Source organism: Varanus komodoensis, unplaced genomic scaffold (assembly GCF_004798865.1).
Source record: "Varanus komodoensis strain SLA01 unplaced genomic scaffold, ASM479886v1 scaffold24, whole genome shotgun sequence".
Taxonomy (NCBI): domain Eukaryota; kingdom Metazoa; phylum Chordata; class Lepidosauria; order Squamata; family Varanidae; genus Varanus; species Varanus komodoensis.
Genome location: NW_025335641.1, coordinates 9,798,205 through 9,817,694, shown reverse-complemented (window position 1 = coordinate 9,817,694; position 19,490 = coordinate 9,798,205). Strand labels below are relative to the sequence as shown.

General features: G+C 42.0%; 1 protein-coding gene across 7 annotated transcripts in view; it reads right to left on the bottom strand.

The window, feature by feature from the left end:
• Nucleotides 1-19,490, bottom strand: part of DPYD (dihydropyrimidine dehydrogenase) — a 538,071-nt gene that overhangs the window by 139,238 nt on the left and 379,343 nt on the right. For all 7 annotated transcript variants that reach the window (XR_006414940.1, XM_044432357.1, XM_044432363.1 and 4 more), the window contains 2 exons: nt 15,370-15,438; nt 6,892-6,975 (listed from right to left, as the gene is read on the bottom strand). Coding sequence is in view for 6 of the 7 variants with exons in the window: in XM_044432357.1 (XP_044288292.1) it covers nt 6,892-6,975; nt 15,370-15,438 (153 nt within the window). In the remaining variant the exon portion in view is untranslated. The remainder of the gene's footprint in view (nt 1-6,891; nt 6,976-15,369; nt 15,439-19,490) is intronic.

The following is a 19,490-nucleotide window of genomic DNA, read 5'->3' as shown; positions in this document are numbered from 1 at the left end:
AGCCAATAATATGCCAAAGTTATTATTATACAGAAATGCGTGCATATAACAGTAGCAGGTTTTGCACTCTCCGTATAATATGTTTTGTATTCCTTTAATATATTATATGCTTCTATTATCTTTTAAGCAAATTCTTCATTTAAAAAGTTGTTTTACTGGCTCAGAGCATCACATTATGGAAATCAGGCTGGTGTTAACTTACAATTTTCATTCTGAAGAATGTTGTGCTCTCCAGAAATGATTGTTTTTATTTGAATTCATAAACCAGCACATCCCATAGGCTTAATGCAACATACATTTAAACTTACATTCTGCCCGCCTGGGGGAATGCTCTCCTATCACACTTCTTTCCACCCTTCCCTAGTCTTAGCCTTTCCACAAATAGATTTTGAATAGGAAGGAAGAACTCCTGCCCAATGAACTCCTACATAATACACATAGATCTGTAATATTTGCTAAGGTGACTTACTTGTGTGCATAAGTTTACATAAAACCCACAAAGTGCATTGATGTATATAACAGAATCTAAGTCATGCCAGCCTGACTTACTGTTTTATGTTGTATCATTTTCTAGCCAATTCACATACAGTTTTTGCTCTTATCTTTAAATCATCCTTTCTTTTAAGTTGTTTTCCATCCATCCATCCATGGCCAAATATGAAATGTAAAATTAAACAAATGTAAAAAGTCACATACACTAATTTGAAAGACTAAAAACCATAATAGTACTTTGCAATTGTTCTGATTCAGCCCAGAAGCACGGCAGTGGTACAGAATAAAATGAAATATATAAAAACAAACGTTAAAAGTTAAAACTATTAAAATACTAGGAAAATAAAAAGGTCTCCACCTGGCACTAAATGAATACAAAGCAGGCACCAGGTGCATTTCTTTGAGGAGAGCATTCCAAAACTGAGCAAATCGGCCCTCCTTCTGGTAGCCACCCAGCTCACTTCCTTTGGAAGGCGCTCCTGCAGAAGGACCCCCAAAGATGACCTCAGGGTCCAGGTAGTACATATTAGAGGCAGTGATCCTTCAGATAACCTGGCCCCAAACCAGTCAAGGCTTTGAATGTTAGTACTAGCACTTTTTGCAATGTATGGCTGTGAAAGCTGGACCATAAGGAAGGCTGAGCGCAAAAGGATTGAGGCCTTTGAATTGTGGTGCTGGAGGAGACTCCTGCGAGTCCCTTGGACCGCAAGGTGATCAAACCAGTCAGTCCTAGTGGAGATCAACCCAGACTGCTCTTTAGAAGGCCAGATACTGAAGATGAAACTCAAATACTTTGGCCACCTAATGAGAAGGAAGGATTCCCTGGAGAAGAGCCTAATGCTGGGAACTATAGATGGCAAAAGAAGAAGGGGACGGCAGAGGATGAGGTGGCTAGAAGGAGTCACGGAAGCAGCCGGTGTGAGCTTAGGTGAACTCCAGGGGATGGTGGAGGACAGGAAGGCCTGAAGGAATGTTGTCCATGGGGTTGTGATGGGTTGGACACGACTTCACGACTAACAACAACAACAACTAGCACTTTGAATTGGGCCTGGACTTCAACCAGCAGCCAGTGTAGCTGGAAGACAACTGGCATAACGTGTTCTTGCGAGCCAGTCCCCATTACCATTCTAGCTGCCCTGTTCTGGATCAGTTGAAGTTTCTGGACCATTTTCAAAGGCAGTCCCAGGTACAGGCCATTGCAGAAATCCAATCAGGAGGTCACCAGAGCATGGATAAATGTAGATAAGCTCTCTCTGTTGAGATAACAGGTTATCTGCAAAGAACGCACTAATTAGCACTGCTAATTGCTCTGGGTGTGGCTGGGGCTTGTCTTACCTTTTGCTGTCATGTACTCGTGGGCAGCTTCAATTCAGACAGGCAGTACTTTCCTACTCTCTGCCAGTCTCCACTCTTCCCCCACACCAGCAACGGGGTTAAAAAGTCAGTGTATCTATTGCTAATTCAGTTTTGGCCAGGGGAATGCGTGGGGAGATATTTGCCTCCCCTCCTGGAGCACTATGGTCCTAGAGAGCCACTATGTGGTGGCATACAAATGCAAGAAATAAATAGATAAATAAGTTGAATGGTATCTGAGCCTGCTTCCCCATGAGTAAAAAGGAAAGCCTCAGCTGCTTCCTACCTGATCCACGTAATATGTAGCTTGGCTCTAAGTGCTTTCTTCAATACAGTGTTTATTTCCAACTACAATGATCATAGAAACATAGAAACAGAGCGAGTCAGAAGGGGCCTCCCAGGCCATCTAGTCTGAGCCCCAGGTCTAGCCAGCTCTGCTCATGACATGCCTACCATGTGCATGTCTAGCCTACCCTTGAACACCCTCACTGGTGGGCCTCAACCACCTCCCATGGAAGCCCATTCCATACCCTTGGGGTCCTAACTGTCAGGAAGTGCTTCCTGGCATCCAAAGCGAACCTTGGTTCTTTGAGCTTTGCTCCGTTGGAGCACGTCCTGCCTTCCTCTGCAGGGGAGAACAGGTCTCTACCCACCTCTGTGCGACACCCTCTCACATATAATTTCCAGGAGCAGTTCCCTGTTCTAGTAGTATGCATATTGGTTGCAAGCACCCAAAGAAACATGGCAGTAATGTAAAAAACTGGATTTTTATGTCAAAATCTGTGCCATTCTGTGGAAAAGAGGAAAATCAACTTTCTCACAGCTGACTGGATTCTTCACAAACACAGCCGCCAGATATCAATAAAGAATCAACATGTTCTTCATCTGATTTGATGAAAACAAAAGATGAGTGACATCAGTGCAGATACTGGTGACATGAGATCCTAGAACAATCTATGAAAATGGCTACATGTATCAGAATCAATCATTTGCTGCCCACAATGCATCTATTTCTGGTCTGTAGTCATTCTGCATGTGTTCATTCATACATCTTTTCTGTACTATTTTCAAACCAATTTCAAAAAATAAAATCCACACAAAAATCAGTTTGGGTAAGTATACAATTCTAAACTATTTGGTCCTAAAAGATACATTTTCTATTCATTTTGGACTGTTTTTGAGCTGGACTGCAACATTCAGAAAAATGCAAAATTCAAAGAATAGCCCATTAAACCAGGAAGTGCAGATTTGGCTGGTTCATGCCCCAGTGTGGACTGAACAAGATCCTCAGGCATCCCTACCACTACTCTGTCTCCCTTGTTTCAGCAATGATCGAAACCTCTTTCTGCATGTACCAAAAGGAAACAGGAAATGAAGGTGGTGAGAACTACAACAATCATTTCCAGTAGCAGTTGACTCCAAAGGCATCATTGCATCTGCTGGGATGAATAAATACTCCAGAAAGCTCCCAATTAATTAATTATATTCACAGCATGACTTTTTTCTTTCACGGAACCCAAGGCAGCTTACATGATTCTCCACTTCCTGAGCTCCATCTTATCCTTACAACAACCCTGTGAGGTAGGTTGGTCTGAGCATCTGGGACTGGCCCAACGTCACTCAGCTGGCTCCATGGCTGAGTGGGGATGAGAACACCTGAGTCCCAGTCCTGTGCTCTCAACCATTACACCACACTGGCAAGCGAGCGATCTGGAATTTGGAATCATAATGTTTTCAGAAGCAAACTGTCCTGATGGGTTCATGTGGAAGCAAGATGGAGCAAAAAATGCAACCTCCACCAGATAAGCTTCAGGGCTACATCACACATTGGGTTAATCATGCAGCATTCTTAACGCTGCCACTCTTTTGAAGGAGAAGCAGATGTGGGGCTGCCACTTTAGTACTGGAAATGCAAACCAGATGTGGTTTGGAAGAGCCCTTCCAAACATGTCCTGCCCTGAGTCTGCTATTTGTTTCTGAAGAAGTTATCTGCAGAAAGGCTGTTGGGAATTTCCACGTAGGAAACAGGTATGACACCTGATCTAGATGCTTCAAAATAAAACACATTTTCTAAAAGTGTTATCAAGGCAATGTAAACACATATAGATTTCATTATAGCAGCAGGGATAGAAGTATAAATAAATAGTCTGGGCCTAAGGCTATAAAGTTGCCACTATTGCACTTCCCACAAGTATGCAGCCACCTACAAGCTGAGGAAGGCAAGGCGATTCAACGGCATGAAGCCCAGGTTGGGCCAGCTCCATGGGCTTCTGTTGTGTTTCCACACCCAATTTATCATGCTGGTTTTGACCTCTAAAGCCTTGAATGGCTTGGAATGAATTACCTGAAGGGCTGCCTTTGCTCTTATTAGTGACCCCCCACTGATGGGCTCACATTAATGGCCACACGTTAATATCAGCAAGAGAGCCCCTTCCCATTTGCCTGCCCATGAGAACAGTGAGGGCTTTCTGTTCAGTGGCTCCATACCTCCTGGGCGCATCCACCTGGCCCCATCTCTGCAGGCTGTCAAGAAGACCCTGAATACTTACTACTTTGCCCTGGTCTTCCCCTGGTCATGATGTATCTGATGATACTTCTTTAAAGTTTTATTTTGTGTTGCCATAAGCTGTTTTTAAGCAGCTTTGTTGATGTCTTTATTGCTGTTTAACTGTTTTGATGGTGTTTTTACTATTTTATTTATTTAAAGCTTTTGAACACCATCCCATCACTGATGTCTTGGGATGGTTCACAATAACAATAATATTTAACTATTTTAAATATTGCATTACCACATTGGTTTTTGTTATCTCCTTTATTGTTTTCTATTTCCTTGCAAGGGCTGCTGTCCAGAAAAGTGACCAAGAAATGTTTCAGAGTAAATCCTTGAAAGTAGGCCAATATGGTTACACACATTTTCATGCAGCTAATTCTGCAGTGGCAGCAAAGGCACCGAATTGCTCTGAGTGCATGTGTGGACTGAAGATAACAAGCACTCCACATGGCTGATGTTGTTAGTGGGTGGTTCTTCTGGCCAGATGGAGGGAATTCAGCCTGTTCTAGACGGGGTTACATTCCCCTTGAACAAGCCAGTTCATAGCTTTGGGATGCTCCTTAGGCCATCTTTGTCACTTGAGGCCCAGTTGGCTTCAGTGGCTCAGAATGCCTTCTCCCAGCTTTGTCTGGTGGCCCAGCTACACCCCTATTTGGACAGAGATAGCCTGTAATCAGTAATCTATGCTCTTGCAATCTCTAAACTAGATTACTGCAATGTACTCCACATGGGGCTGCCCTTGAAGACGGTTCAGAAGCAGCAACTTGTGCAAGACAGGGCAGCCAGACTAACAACAGGGACCGTACAGTCTGAGCATATAAAACCAATTCTGGCTCACTTGTATTGGCTATCTGTATGCTTCTGAGCACGATTTAAGGTGCTGGTTTTAACTTAAAATGCCCTACATGGTTGGAAGCACAATACTGGATGGAACGCCTCTCCCAACCACTTTCTACGCAGACACTCTTCCCCTGCTCCAAGGGAGACTTGACTGGTGGCAACAAGAAGGGCCTTTTCAGTGCTGGTTCCTAGTTGTGGAATGAGCTCCCCACTGAGGCCCATCTGGAACCAACCGCAATCTCTTTTTGCCACAGGTCAAGCCTCTCCTCTATCGAAAATCATTGAATTCGTTGGGGCTCTGTTAGTGTTTAATTCAGCTTCAAACAGGTTTTATCTTGCTTAAGTTACTGACATTTGATATATAATCTAAATGTAGTTTTAACTCTTTTTGTATGCTAATGTCCCCCCCCTCCAATGCTTTTATATTGTGGTGCTTTTTAAACTGTGTGTGTTGTAAACTGGCCAGAGAGCTTTAGCTTATATTGTTGGGCAATACAGAAGTTAAATAAATAAATAAATAAATAAATGTCACAAGCACATAAATATTCTCTACTTGTCTGCTGCATCCTCATTCTGCAGCTGATATTGATATGTATACAATCGCAGCAAATGGCTGATTCACACACATACTCACATAATTCAGTTTGTCTATCCTGAGTTTCTCTGAGTTCATATAACATATAAGGGCATATAAGTGGTGATTTACCTTGGATGGCCCATTCAGATGTCGAGGCAGTAAATGGCTTTTTTTATTTTGGACTAGTTTCCTTCTTTTTCTGCATTGTAAACCAACCCCATGACCTTAGCATGGGTAATAGAATCCTCAGCTTTTACTTTCTGTTATACTCTTGACTCTTTAAGTTAATTCATACAACTGTTAGATAAAGTTTGTGGAATTTAACTTTTCCATGCTATGCTTGCCCAGTGAAACAGCCCGCCATCGCATTTCTTTCTGAGCTTCCCTCTTCCTAACCCTCCCACAAATAGACTTTGAAGTGGGGAGTGGGCAGTAGTTTCTGTCCAAATGGACTAGGGCTTGATGCAGCTGAGAAGGTTGTATCTTGCCATTGGATTTACAATGGGAAAGGGAACATGGAGCCAAATCTCCGATGATGCTCACAGTGGGAGAGGATGTTAGTGTAGGCTTCTGGGCAGACAAAGACAGGACTGCAGCTTTAGGAACTGGGTAAATGGAATAGCAGAACCCATGGCTTAGAAGTAAAACACAAAGCAGGGTGCACAGCGCCTTATGCCACTTTCTAATAAACAGAAAATGCCACTGCTGCAGCTAACCTTCTGTAAAATGCCTATGAGCTCCAAGTCACTTGTACTGCATTTCCCCAGAGAGGCTGGTCAACATTAAGAATGTATAAAGTACAATTCTGTCAGAGCATTTTGGCAACTACTTGTTATGATATTGCTTCCTGTCAAGCGCGTAATGCAATTCTGTCTTCCTATAAAAAATAAACGCTGGGTGTAATCGCAGACTCTTGTCATTTCCCACATTCCCCACACTAAATATTTAAACAAGAGGAGGCTGCAGAATCTCTCAAGCTAGGATTGGCTCTGTGCTTGAGCCCAAAGGTGGGACTATCTGTGCAGCGGCTGAGGGATCGCTGAAAAGCCATGAATGACAGAACCAACGAAAATCCTACCTGTCCACAGGCCAGGCCCATTCCTTTCTCCCCCATGCCATGCGGGCATGATAAATTCAGCTCCAGGGCATCAGCTCCTGATACCTGCGTGACACACAGAGAAAAGAAAACGTCAGACTTTAACTGTCAAATGGAATACCACCTCACTGTAGATAATTTTCCAAATGACAACCAGATGCTTGGATAGTTCACAGGACAAGCAGTAGTCCCCACTCCTGCTTGTAGATGTTTGTTTAAGTTCATTATGAATTCCAAAAATGTAGGAAAACAAAATCTTAAAGGGATACCTCTGAAAGGAAGCATGGATTTACAGTGAAGGTACAATCCTAATCAGGTTGAGGCAGAAAAAAAGACCTACAACTCCAGTCATGCTAGAGGAACCATGGCTGGCTGGGGCATGCTGGGAGTTTTAAGCCTAAACTTGCACACAAACATAAAGTGAGTCAGAAGGGGCCTCCCGGGCCATCTAGTCTGACCTCATGACATGCCTACCATGTGCATGTCCAACCTATCCTTGAACACCTTCACCGATGGGTTCAACCATCTCCCGTGGAAGCCCATTCCATACCCTTGGGGTTCTGTCAGGAAGTACTTAACAACTGCAGTTAAGATTCTGCCCATCCTCTCCCTCCATTAACACTTCACTCAAGTATAGTAATTCTGGGCACTCTGATGAATGCAGTCAAATGATTCTGAATGAACCAGGTGAACAGTGTGCCTGTCCAGTTGTTGAATGCAGCCCCATGCAAAAAGCTCCTGGGTGAGGTAAAGCAGCACTTCAGAGATGGGGACTATATTAAACTCCAATTCCAGGCATGCTAGTTTTTCTATGCAGAAAGAGTTTCTCACAGTGGCTATTTGGTAATTGTTTCAGATCTCAGCTCACTGCTCCTGGGCTTGTCATGCTGTTAAATCTATTGCATTCAATTGATGTTGGTTTACTTGTAAAAGAGAAACAGTTTTTGAGGATGTGATAATAATTAGGCAGACTTATCAGAGTTTTGCAGAGAAAACACATTTGGAAAATTATGCACTAGCAGGGAAGTAGTCTGGTGCCCTCTAAACGTGGTGTAACTCCTATCAGCTACTCCCAGCATGGCCAATAGTATGGGATTGTGGGAGTCACAGAGCCTGAATATCTGGGGGGCAGTGGGTTATGTAAAGTGCTTAGACCTGCACGTTATGTAACATATCTGGGAAGGGCTGAAGTCACAGCCAAAGATCTTGCTGCTAAATACCAATCAATTCCAATTCAACACTTTCTAGCTGCAATACTCTTCCATGGGCCCAGGGCATTTCCAAGCCTTCCTTGAGCATCAACACCTGCTTCCTTATGCACACGCTTTTGTTACTAATAGCACAGAACGCTACTGGTAACAAAAGTGTTTGTTTCTGGGCTGTGTCGGAGCAATTTCCCTTCTGCCTCACTTTTCCACTGGCTGCCAATACAGTACTTATGTTACCCAGGAAGGCTCAGCTGGTCTCTGATAAATGCTTTTGCCTGCTGGCAGAAGGTTAATTAATCAAAAGTGCAATCCTATGGTAGCTAGACAGAGTCAATGTCACATTTACGCTGAGGTTAAGGCAAATAATTTCAATACAGCCTAGAAAACAACTGCCAGTAGACTATATGGGCCATTCAGTACAGGAGTAATACTATCATGAAATCTTGCTTGGTGAGTGTCCTATGATCTGCCATTTACACCAACTTAGGCCTACAACCACATCAGACAGTCCAGAAGGATACCATGACCAATAATATCCAAAGCCAGAGAGGTTCAGGAGATAAACAGGACCATCCACCCAGTTTTCAAAGTAGGGCATCCTCAGTCACCAAAGCAGTCTCAGCCCTGTATCTCTGCTAAAGATCCAGTTGAAATGGGTACAAATAAGTTTCATCCAGAGCCATCGGAAGTTGCATGGCCACCATCCTTCCAATCTGTGGCCAAAAATGTTGTGGTTGGAACTGGACTGCAGTTACTAAACTCTGTTATGTGAAGAGAAGATTTCTGGACATGGCAATCCTACAGTGCTCTAAGGATGGATTGTTCTGACCTATTCAAAGCACTTTCAGGCTCCTTTTGGCATGACAGAAGGAAGGGCCGAGTGATATTTGCCATTCTTCCTCCAGATTTGCGTCTTTATGTATTACTATCTCTCTCTCATTGCTTACAATGGGCAAGATTATTTAGACCAACTCCATGGCTGGTTTCAATGTTCTCCCATGCAGGGTCATGGTCAAAGGTCACTTTAGCTCCTGTGGTTCCAACAGCTCTAGTGGTCCACCCATACCACTTATACCATTGCTCTGATCTTCCTTCTTCTCACCTCTACTGATATCATGATTTCTGTAGGGGTAGGGGAGGGAGGATCCAATCTTTCCTATAGTTCCTTGGATGCAATCTTAATAAAGGTCTTATTAAAAAGGATTAGGCTTATTAATAAGGATTTCAGTCTTAATAAAAAAAATCTATTACTGCTTCCCTTAAGCAAGAAAGTATAACCCCCTCCTGCAAAGAGGCATTAATAACCTCTCTTAACCATGGCAACAGCCCTGCCTTGGCTGATTTAATCAGCCAGAAGGGACAAAGTGTAAGAACACAGATGGTGCCCTCACTGCTACAGACACCCTGTCCATATGCTGAGGATTTACAAGCTGGAAAGAACCCAACATAACTGGACAGGACTCTGGAGAGTCAGGGTGCATGCTAAGCTCTGCAGGGGAACAGGGAAGTTCCAGAGGCTCCTTCTTGCTGCTGAAATGACACAAGTGGTCTTTACTTTTCTTCAGTATGAACTCAAATTGGACGTGTGCAAAGAAATGCAAGAATCAGGAGATGATCAACAGAAACTGGAAGATACATCGACAACGGAATGATGTATCCACTCCACTAAACCAAAATAGGTTGCAGTATAACATCAAAATAGGCTCGGTACCATGGACAGCCTCTTAAAATTCAAACTAAATGCTGGAGTGGGTATACTACCCCAATGACATTGGAACAACCATGCTCCACTGGAGATGATAGATAAAACTTGCATTCAATCTCACAACTGCAACTGCTTGGATTTCTTCAAGCAATCAGTGGAACTGCTGTTGTGGAAACTTGCACTCACTTGACATGCATTACATCTGCCTGAGGAAGGTCATACATGAGAACATACTGTGTGAACGTGTCTTCAATCCCTAAATGTTTGGGCTAGTAGTCAAAACTTCAGGATATGTCAGCCTGGCCAGTCTTTCCCTTCCCTTCCTGAAATAAACATTAATTTTTTCACGTGATTTATAAATACAGAACACAAGTTGTAGATCAGGTTCTGGATTCAGTGATGGGCCAGATGAGGCCAATGAACTGACGGTGAATCCTGGCAAGACAGCATTGTTCCTTACACCAGTAGATAGGTTTATAACCTATTCTGGATAGGGCTCCAGTCCTCTGTAGGATCACTTCCATAGTCTCCGAGAGCCATCACTACTGCTGGACTCCCAAGTGACCACAGCAGTTTGGAGTGCCCCCTCCCTGCTTGGTTCGCCAGTTACAGCCTTGCCTGGACAGGGATAGCTTGGTCATGCTCATGGTGATACCGGCACTGGGAATCCCCAGACTGGATTACTGCAATGCACTCTAAGGCTGCTCTGGAAGCCAGAATGAATATAGAATATACTGCAGAATAAATATATTTGGCAGATCATAGTGCAGAATGTAGCAGCTCCTCTGTTGTCGGGAGCAGACTCTTTTCAGTGTGTCACTCCTTGGCTGAAGCAACCACACTGGACCCTCATTTGCTACTGAGCCAGGTCCAAGTTTTTAGAACTAGTGTACAAAGCCCTGTACAACTTGGGACTAGAATACCTAAGAGGGCACCTTCTTCCTTACCACCTGCTTGCTCACTGAGGTTATCAGAGGACCTTCTCTGAGTGGTTCCATGGCTTGACTGGAGTCCACCAGAACAGCCTCCCGTGTCATGGTTTTATTTCTATGGAATTCCCTTGGGGAGTCAGACAGGCACCAACACTGCGTCAGCTCAGGGTAATCTTATTTCAAGCAGCCTTTCCATGCTGACCAACCACAGTCTTGATGCTGCATTGTTTTGCTTGAAATGTTTTTAATGCATTCTTTCTATTCTTTTGTTTGTTTTAGATTTCTATTGGTCACTGCTCTGGAATCTGTGTGGAATAGGAGTTGTATAGAAATAATGTAAATGAATAAATGACAAATAATTCATCTCACATGAAAAAGTACACGTAGCTGAGCACCCCAGAGTTGGGTGACTATCCAAAGACCAGCTGAGGTCTTATACAAAGCCTGAATTAATCTGTTAAAAAATGCTTTTGTCGGGGCCCACACCTTGCATTCAAGCATAGCTGAAACAGAATACGGGAAAGTGGGGTGGGGAAGAGAAAGAGAGAGAGACAGAGAGAGAGAAGTTAACCAAACTTCTTCAGAGGTTTATAAAGGTCAGGTTTAATTTTGAGATATGATTAAATTCAGGAAAGAGGTCTTATTTTATCTGAACAGTTTCCCTATCGCTATGAATTATGAAGGAATAACGGGTCTATCATGATTAAACGAGCCATGCCCTGAAGATCTTTATTCAACACTCAGCAAGAGAAACGTGGTGATTTCTGGAGAATTATGATACAGACTTCAGGAAACCTGTGGTTGAAATGAAATCCATTATCTTCAAATGAAGACACCACTTAAACAGGTCCAGCCTAGGTAACTTAGTATTTCTGCTCAGGTGTTCATAACTTCACAGGAAGAGGAAAGTAGAGGTAAAACTTTACCACCTTCGTCTCATTTAGAGGGTTTCAGGTCATTCACTGGAAGGCCTCAGTTCATCAAGAAGGTTTTTAAAGTGCACTTCTAGCACAGGAAGCAGAATACTGAGCGTTTAAGCCATAACAGTTTCTTGGGTCCAGGCCTAAGCTTTCCAAATCTTTTTGAAAATACTTATTAGCTGAGCTACAAATAAATCTACTCCCTCAGATTAATATTCACTTTAGGATACTATGCCCATAAGATCAGAAAACTCGTGCAATGGAAGACAGGGCTCCTGTACATTTGAAAGGAAGGAAAAGAGACTATTTTCACAGGTTCAAGCTGAAGTAAGAAATATTCCACCCACGAAATCTGTATAATTATAGAAAGCAGAGGGGCCCTATTCTCTGGGTGCCTGTTCATCCTTACCAGCAGATTCTGTAATAGCTGTGAATTTGTTGGGAAGTGTTGTAGCCATTCATGTCCTATAAAACTCAGAGGTGTTTCAATAAGAGTAAGTGGTTTAAGGGTCAAAGGTAAATATAATTTTCTTGATCTGCACTCAATAATATTACACACTCATTGTGACTTGGCAAGGAGGAATGGTCCATGCTGATCTTTATTACTTAGGCAAAATTAGAATTTGGTTTGCATTTTGTTATTTCTGAGCGACAGGAATGACTTTTGCCTGCTGCGTGGCCATGGTTGAGGAACTCCAGAGGCCAATCATAAGAAATGCTATCCATCATTTTCCTCAAGCCTTCCCTTTCCTGTTGAGCTTCCCAACCTATGCATGTGGGGTTGCTGTGATTTTTGTTATTTACTTTCGTGACAAGTTGACCTTTAGTGTACATGGGCTGGCCTCCTGCAGAGACCAGACTACATACCCTCTAGGGCTTATGCACCTTGGGAAGGTCATAAGTATTTGGCAGTGAGATGTTTAACTTTTTAAAATGTTCTCCTTGTAGGCCTGTAACACAGGAAGCAATATTGAAAGTTTGGAAAATCAAGACTGAATTCATGTTATGATTTTAATCTATTTTAAAGAAAGAGAGAGGGGGGGATTTTATGCATTTAAACACTGCAAAGCTTCAGCTTCTCAAAGTATGGAGGCCAAATGCAAAGGCAGGGAATTTTGTCATGGCAGAATACTATTGCAGAAACTCACAACGAATTCACTCTGTTTGGTTCAGAAGAGCAACAGCTTGGGACAAAGGTTGCTCATCTGCTGGTGGATCTGTCTTTTCATTCTGGTTTCACTGGCCATACCAATTCTGTTCTGCAAGAGGCCCCTGCTACAACAGGCTCCCACTACAAACAGCAGCAGTTTTTTCGCAGAGTAAAATTCATACACATATGAATTGTCCTGCTCTGAAATCAGCAACACCCAGATACATTTAAAAGGTAAGATGTCAGCCAAAGTGTTTTTTAAAAATTTCTCTGAAAATTGATGATCTGCTCTGATGGTTTCTAATGTTGCAATCTTGTATGCATTTGCCTGTAAGTCCTAATGAACAGAATGAGATTTACTTCTGAGTAAACACATATCCTCGTCATGGATCACTGCCTTGCCATGGCAAAGGGGCTTGTGTGGTGCAATGAAGTTATCTGCTATGCTTTGCAGGGGCACCCAAGATGGACAGGTCATAGCAGAGAGCCCTGACAAAACATGATCCACTGGAGAAGGAAATGGCAACCCACTCCAGTATCCTTGCCATGAAAACCTCATGGACAGTATCAACAGGCAAAGAGATATGATGCCAGAAGATGAGCCCCTAAGGTTGGAAGGTGTCCAATGTGCTACTGGGGAAGAGCAGAGGGCTAGTACTAGTAGTACAGAAAAAATGAAGCGACTCGGTCAAAGCCAAAAGGACACTCAGTTGCAGATATATCTGGTGGTGAAAGGAGAGTCCAATGCTGTAAAGAACAATACAGCATAAGAACCTGAAATGTAAGATCTATGAATCAAAATAAGCTGGACATGGTCAAACAAGAGATGACAAGACTGAACATCGACATCTTGGGAATCAGCGAACAAAAGTGGACAGGAATGGGTGAATTTAATTCAGATGATCATCAAGTACACAACTGTGGACAAAAATCCCTCAGACGAAATGGAGTAGCCTTCATAGTCAAGAAAAGAGTAGGAAAAGCAGTACTGGAATACAATCTCCAAAATGACAGAAAGATCTCAGTTCTAATCCAAGGCAAAAAATTCAACATCACAGTAGTCCAAGTCTATGCCCCAACCACTGATGGTGAAAAGGCTGAAGTTGACCAGTTCTATGAAGGCCTACAACACCTTCTAGAAATAACACCAAAAAATAATGTCCTTATTATCATGGGGAATAGGAATGCTAAAGTAGGAAGCCAAAAGATAACTGGAATAATAGGCAAGTTTGGCCTTGGAATAAAAAATGAAACAGGGCACAGGCTGGCAGAATTTTGTCAAGAGAATACAATGGTCATAGCAAACACTCTTTTCCAACAACCCAGGAGACGGCTCTACACATGGACATCACCAGTTGGTAAACACAGAAATCAGATTGACTGTGTGCTCTGCAGCCAAAGATGGAGAAGCTCCATACAGTCAGTAAAAACTAGACCAGGAGCTGGCTGTGGCTCAGATCATGAACTTCTTGATGCAAAATTTAGGCTTAAATTGAAGAAAGTAGGGAAAAGCACTGGGCCACTCAGGTATGACCTAAATCATATCCCTGATGAATATACAGTAGAGCTGACAAATAGATTTAAGGAATTAGATCTGATAGACAGAGTGCCTGAAGAACTATGGATGGAGGTTCACAACATTGTACAAGAGGTAGCATCTAAAACCATCCCATAGAAAAAGAAATGCAAGAAAGCAAAATGGTTGAGGAAGCTTTACAAATAACTGAGGAAAAAAGGGAAGCAAACAAGGAAGAAAGGGAAAGATCACAACAAATTGTGGCAAGTTCTTAAAGAGATGGGAGTATCAGACCATCTTATTTGTCTCTTGAGAAACCTGTATGCGGGTCAAGAAGTAACAGTGAGAACTGGACACGGAACCACTGATTGGTTCAACATTGAGAATGGAGTTCAGCAAGGCTGTATACTGACAGGTTTCTTCCTGTCCTTTTTAAAGATACAAATTCTAGGTGTTTGGTCAAGATGTTTACATTTATACAAAATGATATTTATATTACAGAAAAGCCAACAAAGAGCTATTATGTAGCTTTGTGTGGCATTTTCTTTTTCTGGGTGTGGGGAGGGGTTAGAAATCTGTATTTGAACCAGAACAGAATTAAACGAGGCTTTTATACCTTAAATATTCAAGAGTTTTATATTCAAAATTTCTTCTGGTGCTGTCAAACTAGAGTGCCTGAAGGCAAAGTAAGATCAAGTTAGGTTCTCAAAGGTAGAATTAAATTTTATCAGGGCATCCGTCATAATATGCAGTTTGCTTAAAATGCAAATAAAAAGTGTAGTGATTCAAAGGCTAAAAAATTTTCAGGTGGAATGCAAAGTCCAGGGGACCATTTCTACGGAATAGATTCATTTAATTTACATTTCTATCATTTTAATGAAAGCATAGAACAAACAAGCAATAATGGATACGTTTGAAAATCTCATTTTTCATTTGAATTTCCTTTATTTTGTAGGTTCTCTCATGGAATCAAAAGTAAAAAGGAAGATCGAGAAAGTAGGAAGAGAAAGCATATTAACATCCCATTACCTCAGCCATTTTGGAAAGTTCAGTCCAGTCGTCTTTGTTATAGGTGCACATGATACTGGCAATGACAATCTGAAAAGAGAAGTATTGGTTTATACAATAATGTTTCCCTGAATAATTCCTTCTGCAAATACTGTTACGTGTTTATTTGCAAAACCTTTTCCCCACAACCTTCTAGAGAACCCATTGTGTTGTTATAACTGCAGTGTACAGAAACCTTGGGAATTTTAAAAATCACCGTGGCAAAGTCTGCCAAATCCTGAATGAAGTGGGTGTTAAGAGGCATAGCATAAGTAATAATATTTCTGCATAGCTGACCTGAAATCTGAGGAATACCTAATACCCCCAACTGTAAGGCAATCGTGTCAAATACCAGTTTAGCAAATTCAATATTTTAGCAGCTATTTTTAAACTATTTAATTCAAAAGCATCTTTAAGTAGAATATTGGGGTGGGGGACAATCCAAATTAGCAGTGTAGAACTTCCACACATAAACTGGATTCATGAAAATCTTCTCGAAAATTTTCTGACCTTTCCCATCCTCCCATTTTTTTAAAAGTACAACTTGATGTTCCTACTCAGAAACCATTTCTATGTATGAAAAATGTAATGTGCACAAGGCCTTTAAATCTATTCATATATACACATAAAATAGTTGGTCAAAGTTGCCACTTGGGAGAGACATGGGGAACTGGCAACTTCCCAGGAGCCCGGGAAGCATTTCCATCCCTTTAGGTGTGAAATTAGCGGAGCCAGAGAAATGGTATTAAGGAAGTTGTGAATGAGTCATGTTGTTGTTATCCTGAATACATTTGAAGTCTACATAGAAATGAGAAAGATTTGCAGTTGCCCTCTTGATTTCATGGCCTTTTGGGCTGATTTCCCTCCCTGTAAACTAGGCTTCTCCAGCCGAGGGGTTAGGGTTAGGGCTTCAGAAAAAAGTTACACGCATGGGTTAGATTCAGGGATAGGGGACTCTGTCACTCGTTGCAGCCAAGGCTCAGAGTATTCCAGGTTTATGGGACCTGTCATCTGCCATCACTATCCATCAACTCACCATTCAGAAACCGAGAGCAATGCTCCACAGTTCTCCTTCACTTAAACTGGCAATACTAACATACATAACCAGAATTGTGTTAAGAGCAGTGTGATGTAATGGTTAGAGTGTTGGGCTGGGACTTGGGAGATCTGAGTTCTAGTCCCCACATGGCCATGACGCTCAATGTGGGACGTTGTCTGGTCCCTGACTCTCAGCCTAGCCTACCTTGCAGGGTTGTTGTCAGGATGGGATGCACAGAATGAAGTTGGGTGAGCAATCTTGGGTTCCTTGCAGAAAAAAGAGCAGGCTATCAATTGCATAAATAAATACCTTTCTGGAAATGGTTATGGGGATAAATGAGCGAAGTGCAAATGCTACAAAGGGATGGATCACGCATGAATCGTGTGCATTCCAAGTCGGGATGCAGGCTACTCAATTAAAACAAAAGTGCTCAAAGGCTGAACAAGCAGAGGGGGCACCAACGCCATGCCTCCCTTGGGTGCCTTGGCTTTCTGATCGGCCTCCCTGCTGCACATAAACTGCCATCCTCAACTGATAATGGTTCCCATGTGGGGAAAAAAAACTATGATGAAGGCCACTGTTATATCATGAAAAACAGTGTTAGCATTTACTCTGCTACAATATTCTCTTCTTTCTGCTACAGTATTTTTTTTTCTTTTTTGGCCACGGCACCCCAATATTTGTCTCAAATTGAGTGAAGCACAATGACTACTAAATCTGCCCATGGGTTTATTTGCTGGAACAAATTGTGATTTCATAAAAGAATGTTATTGCCTATTATCTGACAGCAACAAAAGCCAGTGTCTTGTGTAGCTTTATTATGTGCATATGAGGGAGGAGTAGATTTGTGTTTATAGCAAAATTATTTCAAAGATTTGGTTTAAACCTTCCCTGTGGGGATAATAATGATTGACAATGCTGTCCAAAAGCCTTTGTTTTCCAGAAGGAAAGACAAGAAGAAAAAGAAGAAAAATGTTTAATTGGATTACTGACATATGTACAGTTAAGAGAGTGGCTTAATTTTCAAATAACTTGGTTCTTAATGTACTGCCTGTTAACCATTCTATTTTTTACACAAACATCACAACTATTTCTGCCATTTAAAGCAGAACAATTGCACTTATATGTGCATAGATCCAGTTTAGCATATAATAAAAGTCAGTTTGAGCAAAAGTAGGCCGGCTTAAAGCATTTATAGCGGACTGCTTTGTAATTACTGCACTGTAATACATTTTCAAATTATCTTGCCTGCAATCGTAGTTGGCCTCATTTTCAGTGATGTTAAAATATTGCCTTTTTTTCTTCTTTTGTTATCTCCACCACTACCACTTAAGGTTTTCTTTGAAGAATGCTGGACATCTTCCAGTTGATGTGATCACAAATACTGCTAATTCCAACTTTGGTTCACTTTGTACAGGTTTTGGTATGATGCTACACTCACTTGCCCTTCTTGTCTATTTCTTGTAAATTAAAGAGGAGGAGGAGGAAGAGACTTTTCTTTGTTAAATTTCCAACCTATTTATTTCAAAGTGCAGGCCAGTGTACACACTCAGAGTATGGAAACAGCTATGGCAGATGTGGGGCATGGGTATACATCATATCCTGGTGGCGCCTCATGCATACTAATAACGTACATAATTTATATGGCATGAATATACCATTCACACTATCACAGCATCATGGATTTGGCTGATCTCCAAGTCTTTAAGCCTCCTCTGAATAAGGAACAGGATAAACAAACCCGGCGACTTTACTGTACAACCCCACTTTCGCACAGGTCTCACTCACATCACATAGCCTCCATGTGCAAGCAGTGCCCAGTGGACATGACCAAATATTCAGTGGATAAACTGGTTTGCAACAGAGAATGATTCTTTTCACTCAAACCTACATGTCAAACCAGAAAGGCTTATAGCAGAGATATGAAGAAAGCCCGAAAGGTTTTGAGGAGCCATAGACTAAGCAAGGTCCATAGTAGATTTCAGAATTTAACCACCAACTACAGAATTGATGGCTAAACTACATCAGCTTTCAGCATTTAGCCATCAACACTCTACAGAGGCCAAGTGTGGGCCAAGACATTTTGCTGCCTGGAGCAAAGCTTGGCTGCCACCATCACCCTCCTAGGACTGCTACTTTAAAGAGTCTTGCTGTGCCGTGCAGAACCCAGTCATGCCTTCACGCCTGTTTCCGTCGCCCACTATGCTGATACCAGAAGTAGATCGTTGCCCTCTGCTGCATGGAAGAGCTGGCTGTAACTAATGAGATCTGCCCTCGGCACTAAGCGGTGAAGGGGGAAAACCCAGCACCACTGAGTGACTTCACAAAATACCTTCGTTTTTAATTAGCAAGAACACCAGAACACAGTCACAGCTCTTAATGGTGCCATCTTAAACATGTCTACTCAGTAAGCCCCACCGAGTTTAAGTGAATATAGCATTGCAGCCTATAGCCTAAAAGTGCAGCTTTGCATTTCAACACAAGCCTGGTAGCCACGGATGACCAAAGCACCGCATGGAATCCCATGCACTCATTTGCCTTCATGGAATCCTGTGCGTCACCTGCAAGCAAACCACATGAGCAGGAATGGAGCACAGCATTTCTTTTCTGTGCCTAGCAAACAAAGCGGGCTGCTGGAGAAAGGAACCCTTGCTGCCAGCTTGGGTTGCAGCTGTCCATTGTCCCTCCCCGGCCAGCAGCAAGCTCACTTTTTTTGGAAGAGGGGAAGGAACTAAATATCTGTGGGCTTATTTACAAGATTATAAAACAGAATATGTCCCTTCTCTACTTACTGGCCTTTTCTAACATCTGGGTTGGAAGTTAAAATGGAAAGTAACCACATCCTCTCCAGGAGCTTTTTGTTGCTTCTATGTTTGTTTGTTTGTTTATTTATTTATTTATTAAAACATTTTTATGCCGCCCCATTCGCCGAAGCCTCAGGGTGGCTTACAACAATTAGTTACATAATTATAATTAAAAATATAAACATTAAAATAAAATACATACAATATAAAATAAGCCACCCTGGCCAGATAAAATTCAATAATATTAACATTTAAAATGC